At 42.4% G+C, this 6,858-nt stretch overlaps 1 protein-coding gene across 1 annotated transcript in view; it reads left to right on the top strand.

Moving 5' to 3' along the window:
• The first annotated feature begins 468 nt into the window (after positions 1-468).
• LOC125034210 (perilipin-1-like) overlaps positions 469-6,858 on the top strand; it is an 18,149-nt gene continuing 11,759 nt past the window's right edge. Inside the window, 2 exon segments of the mRNA XM_047625914.1 lie at positions 469-545; positions 718-839. Coding sequence (XP_047481870.1) covers positions 720-839 — 120 coding nt within the window. The 5' untranslated portion in view covers positions 469-545; positions 718-719.

Here is a 6,858-nt window from a genome sequence, read left to right as displayed (position 1 = left end):
GAGAGAGAGAGAGAGAGAGAGAGAGAGAGAGAGAGAGAGAGAGAGAGAGAGAGAGAGAGAGAGAGAGAGAGAGAGAGAGAGAGAGAGAGAGAGAGAGAGAGAGAGCAAGTAAAATTATTAATTCTGCCATTGTTATACTTGCAGTGGAATTCTATTTTGTTGCTTTAAATACTTTCCTAGAAGACTAAAAATGGCACCCTCAAGCCACGACACTTGAAACTGGATAATTTTTTGGGGATAAGCCTAGAAAGCCCCAGATCTTAAATGGCGGCATGTCTCACCTTTAGGGACAGTTGTTAAGCCTTGTTATTGTGACAATTCGATGTTTCGTGGAAGACACAACTATTTCCCGAGGATTATTATTTGTAATCTGTGCACTGATTTTGTTACAAAATAGAATTAACACATATGACGTGAACATTTTCTTTCATCATTTCCCATGATGCCTCACATAAAACAACTAACTAGCAACATGAGCCGGCCACACTTCCCGATACATAGTTCAGTGAGAGGCCAGTGATCAGTCTCTGCCCAGTTTTCGAACGGTAAACTAAAAGTGTGCTTGCTTTCGTGGTTCCTGAGGAATCTTGAGGAGCCATTTCGGCTGAATATAGCGAAATCTAAGTAATTGGAGATACTTTGTGGTTCATAAAGCTGGCATTTCTTCGCATTACTTTCTTAATCTAACTTTAAAGAGCGGTTATTCATATTTTCTAGAAATGGCTCCGAACTCGAGTGATGCGGCACCGGCCCCTGAAGGCTTTTTTGAGAGAGTCTTTCTGTTGCCTGTGCTCAGCGACACCATCACCCTCGTTTCCCAGGCCTACAAGACGACCCAAGTAAGTCTTCCCCGCCTAGACGTGTTTTATTGATTCTGGGTATTGGTTCTTTGTGGCAACAGGCCGTGGGCCATGCGAGTATTTTTTAGTTTCACAAAGCCATCCAATCTTGCAATTAATGTTCCTTCTTTCAATTATTAACACAGTCATATGCGTGAATCTTTTACGGTTATGTTACAGAGGTAGAGGGAAATGGACACTCCCGTCTTATTAGTCATGAACAACACAGGTACAGCTGCAGCGGCCTCATATTTACCGCGAAATGACGAAAATATCCGCTGCATATCACCGTTCCGAGTCCATAACACACTAACGCAACTAGAGCTCTCAATGTTCGTTTTCTGCAAGTTTGCACGAAGTGCTAGTAAGGGGTGGTACAGGATCGGGGGCTTCCCCCAGTCTAGGGAATAAATATGCAGCGGATTTTTGTCATTTCATGGTAAATATGAGGCCGGAGCAGTTGCAGCCATGTTATTACACTATTTCATATGCTCTATAAGATGGCAATGTCCATTTCCCTCCTCTCTGTGCGTCGCTCTCGGTAACAGTAACCATGGTTAATGACTGTGCATAATGGCTACTAACAGGGAAAATCTAATAACTGTCATAAAGAAAGGGAAAAATATATTCGGTATAGGTAAAGTTCTGACTAGCCGTCTTTAAACCGGAAAAAAAATATATGCATGTGATAGAGCAAATAAATCTAAGAAACTTATCTTCTATGAACTTCCGTCGCAAATCAGAAATAACGAAGTTATTGGACACGCAAGTGTGTCAGAGCCCCAAATGAAAAACTCTCAATATTTTAAAAATCGCCATCCGAGGAAAATTTTCCGCGCATGTCACACAAAAAGTACAGTAAAATAAGTGTGTGGAGTGGATACCTTGACGAAAAGTAAGACACTTTTCATCTATGGTGATAGGTTCGGATATCTAAAATAAGGGAGATACAGGACAGAGAAGACAGAAGATGGCCCCTTCATTTTCTAAGTCCCCTGCTATGTTTACCTTGCGAGGATCATAACAAATGTGACGCGTAACTCATTACTGCGATCCATCAAGTAGTCCATGTATTGCTACGCGCTTGTGAGAAGGCTTATTTTGTCATTACTAGCGTCTGTTTTCCCGAATTCATGTATGTAATGCATTATTCTAGTTTTATTATACTTCTTTTACGTCTTTTGGGAGTTATTTACGCTATTCTGAACAATAACCTTGTGCGCATGCGTGTGTTCACCGGGAGATTTGACAGGTCGTCCCGGCGGCCATTCAGTGAAAAACACCGGTGAGAAATGTTTCGTTTTAAGTGCTGCGTCGACTCCGTGTCATTTTTAAAGTCTTTTGGTGGATATACAGGACAAATGGACATTATTCTCAATCAAAGCCTGATATTTGAGCCCAACAAGTGCCCCAAATGCCAAAAAAAGTGATTAGAAACCAAGCAATTCTGACAGACGGAAGCGCAGAAAAGTTCGATCTCTCGCTTTATAAAGGTTTGTGGTTTAACCCTGGGGCTAGGCGTATATACTACTAAGGGGGTCCAGGGGGCGTAGCCCCCTGGCTAGGCGTACATATCACCACGGGGGTCCAGGGGGCGAAGCCCCCTGACTAGGCGCATTTAATACTACGGGGGTCCAGGGGGCAGAGCCCCCTGGCTAGGGAATATATAGATCGTAGTGTATAAATCCCACAGGGTTAGGTTAGGTTGGTTTATTGGTTAGGACGCATTATACGATTACCACAGGGGATCTGGATTATATGAAATCCCGTAGATTTTTTGCTTTGGTTCCCGTAGAGTTTTTCGAAAATTGGCGCGTCGGTCCGTAGACTTTCAAATGTGGCGGCAATGTCCGTAGAGTTTCATTTGCCGATTTTAAGCGTTTTTTGTGCTTGTTTTGCACATTTCTGTTCTCTATTTTGCTTATTTAAGCCTGTTTTACCCCGTAATTTCCCTGATCTACTTCATGCCCTCCCCTGCTATCGGGACTTATCAAATCACATCAAGATTGTCGGCTGGAGAATCCGACGGAGATTATCATCAGATTCGTTCTCATCACACGAGGACAAATCTGATGATATAAATATTGTAAGGGAAGACCCGATTGTCATATTCGGAAAATTAACCCCATCCGATATGCTTTCCTACTTTTTGTAAACAAAACAATGATACCGTTTTATTTTGGTTCATTTACTGTAATACTTTCATTTCGTAACTACAAAAATTCCCCATAAACTTACATGAAGGTGATTTTCTTTCTACATTAAAATGTCTGACAATACACGAGTAATACCATCATAAAATCGAGTATTTACAGTAATTATGACATTTCTTACTCTGCGCAAATCGATGTGTATGGTCCATATTACGGGCAAGAGGGAACTGAAGAATTGCGCGCGATTTTCAAAATCAACAATGTTACCGCATGAACAGCGCACGAAACCTTTTGAAACTTTTATTCTCTACCACATCCGCGTGACATTTGTCACGAGAGCCAAAAGCATTACAGGAAATGCTATAAACCAATCACAAGGCAAGGAAAGCAAATATACCAAATCTTCGCTCAAAATGGATCTCAGGTGCGTAGGTTGTGACCCGCATTACTATAGAGTTATATCTGATTATTTTGAAAAAAAAAATGATAACGCTGTAGAGTTCCTGAGAGCACACGGTGTTTTGCCAAGAGCGGTAAGTTGCCCGCATTGCGATTTACCTTGCAAATATCGTGAAGATCGACATATATGGTATTGTGGCAGATGGAAAAAATAGCAAAGACAAAACGGCGTAAAAGTTGCGTTTTATCGACCAGCGATTACAAAGGCACGTTTCTAAGCCAACTAGCGTAGATTGGAGGAGTTTTTGTTCTGAAGTAACCGAATATTGGTTACAAAATCAAAATTCAATAGGAGGTGCCGGTGTAATACTTGAGATTGACGAGACGCTGCTCGTGCGCCGTAAGTATAAGAGGGGCAGACAGTTGAGCCAGGTCCCGGGCGAAGCTAGAACTTCGCAAATCATAAAGAAGAAGAGCCAGGTGTGGGTCTTTGGGGGTATTGAGCGTGTGAGTAAAAGGAAATTAATTGTGCCATTGGTTGACACTGACCGCAGTGCAGACACGCTCATACCCCTTATTAAGAAATATATAAAACCAGACAGTGTGATATACGGTGATGGATGGGCTGCCTACCGTAACCTACAACACCATGGTTACATGGTGTTGAAAAAGAATTGATTAATTCATTTTTTTCACAAGCGGCAGAATTATACACGCCGCAAGGCGGGAAAGAAAGAATTCTTCCGTCACCTGCCCCCCCCCCCCCCCCCACACACACACACAGTTCCTCTGGATGGTAGTTCTTCAGAGAGCGATTAAAATCGGGTAAGAGGTCACACTTACCTGATTGCTTGTATGCATATGGTAAAATAAAACCTAATACAAAGCAAATACCTTTTTTCGCGCACGTAAAGACATATTTCTTCTGAAATACCGATAATAAATTATTAATGTGTAAACAGTAAGACAAGGACACCATGTATAACGACCAATTACTGACAACATGGCGATTATGCGGTGTTACAGACTGAGAAATTCTAGCCAATGAAAACTTCAGGCAATGACGTCACAGTTTTCTGACCAATCAAAAACAGTTTTTTCGGAAAGCCCTGCCCTCGCCCATGGAAAACCTTTAGTGTGTATCTGTCCGGTGGTCAAGGAAGTGTACGTGTGAAAAAAAAATATAGAAGCCGGCAGAAATGTTTACAAATTGCGAAATACACGTATAACTGGAAATATTGCTACGCCGAGGACGTGTTATTGTAAAACTTAATAACGGAGACGGGACGATATAAGGTTAGTAAAATTTAAGTAATGTTTAACGAGAACCGGCGAAATCTACATAGTTATTGCACGAAGTACATTTCAAGTAATAAGCCAATTAATGTAATAAAAATGCATACTTTTAATAGGATAATAATACATGCATTATTAATACAAATTATTTCCGATTTGGCTATTGCAACCGACCGCAGTGGCTGTCGTGGCCGCGCGCGACGAAATCAGGCTAAAGCTTTCATAATTCCGCGGGACGAGCAATAAGGTTTGCCTGCGCGGCCTGAAGCCTCGCCACGGCCTCCGAAGTATTTTCGGCTCAGGCAAAGGTCAATAAGTTCCATCTTACATTTTAAGACAAGTATAAGTATTGAACGGTTTGAGAATAAAATTCACGGAGACTGCGTGTGCCGTTGCGGCACGGTCTCCGTGCGCGACACGTAACTGTCAGTAGCGCTTTTTTTTGTTTCTTTGCTCTGTATTTATTATCGCAGTCAATCAAAATACCGTTGTTATTTGAGGAACTATTAATGAAGCTTGTGTATGAATTTGAAACGGTCATCTGGAAACTTTCGAAACGCATTTTCATATTAAAAAGTTGATTGTGCCCAAACATGGTTTGATTCATTTGTATTGTCCGTCAATCAGGCAAAAAATAATCCTGGATTTAACCGCCGAATTGTATACCGTAATTGCATAGGTGAAACATGGCCACTGTCCCCGTAGAGTTTCAGCAAACCCGATTTTAAGTTAATTGTGTTTTTCTTGTTTTTCTGTGTGTAAATCATGCTAATTACCCCCCCCCCCCCCCCTTAATACAGTGCGAAGCCGAATCTTACACATTTGATCAACTTTGCCGTCGGGGAATACAAGTTCCGCTACTCATCAACGAGTCAAATGCGACGGAAAGCAACAGCATAACAGCGTTAAACTACGAGGGGAGATTACACTCCAAAAAAAGTGGTTTCGAAAGTCGGAGGCTGGATGAAACTTAACATTTACCATATATTCACTGATACATGCGCAGGCAAAGAATGACGCCAGAAATTAGGAAAACCGGTCACGACCAATGCTGCGCGGAGAGGAGATCCACGGCAATAGGGAAATGCAGCGAAAGGGTGGGGGTCTGCGGCCAAAGCCGCCTGGGAGGGAAGGTTTGTTCATACGGCTGTTTGCAGAGCCCAGGAGTGGCTGCAGGAATAGGGACTCGAGAGGAGTGCGGTCACTTCGCAAACAATTAGGAATACTTTCGGTAAACTTTCCGCGCATGTCAACCAAGAGTACAGTAAAATAATGCGCGTGTTCACCGGGAGATTTGACAGGTGGTCCGGCGCCCATTCAGTGAGAAACGCCGGTGAGAAATGTTTAGTTTTAAGTGCTGCGTCGACTCCGTGTCATTTTTAAAGTCATATTGTGGATATACAGGACAAATGGACATTATTCTTAATCAGAGCTGATATTTGAGCCCAACAAGTGCCCCAAAGGTGGTTTAACCTTGGGGGACCAGGGGGCGTAGCCCCCTGGCTAGGCTTATATACTACTAAGGAGGTCCAGGGTGCAAAGCCCCCTGGCTAGGCGCATTTAATACCACGGGGGTCCAGGGGGCAGAGCCACAGGGTTAGATTAGGTTTGTTTATTGGTTAGGACGCATTGTCCGATTACCACAGGGGATCTGGATCATGTGAAATCCCGGAGATTTTTTTTTTTTTTGTCGAATGTGATGGGTTTGGTACCTGTAGAGGTTTTTTCTCTCGAAAATTGGCGCATCGATCCGTAGACTTTCAAAGATGGTGGCGATGTCCGTAGTTTCAAATGTCGATTTTAAGCGTTTTTCGTGCTTGTTTTACACATTTCTGTTCTCTATTTTGCTAATTTAAGCCTGTTTTACCCTGTAATTTCCCTGATCTACTTCATGCCCTCCCCTGCTATCGGAACTTATCAAATCACATCAAGATTGTCGGCTGGAGAATCCGACGGAGATTATCATCAGATTCGTTCTCATCACACGAGAACAAATCTGATATAAATATTGTAAGGGAAGACCCGATTGCTATAGTCGGAAAATTAACCGTTATATTTTCGTGAAAACATTCTTGGCGTGTTATCATTATTAAGGCTAAATCAACGGGAAAATGTAGATTGCGTTGCCTGACGCCTGCATTGTCAGTTATGCAGGACCAGTGATTCTTAGC

Source organism: Penaeus chinensis, chromosome 17, assembly GCF_019202785.1.
Source record: "Penaeus chinensis breed Huanghai No. 1 chromosome 17, ASM1920278v2, whole genome shotgun sequence".
In the NCBI taxonomy this organism is placed as follows: Eukaryota; Metazoa; Arthropoda; class Malacostraca; order Decapoda; family Penaeidae; genus Penaeus; species Penaeus chinensis.
The sequence above is the reverse complement of the archived record's forward strand: the minus strand, read 5'-3'. Positions and strand labels throughout refer to the sequence as shown.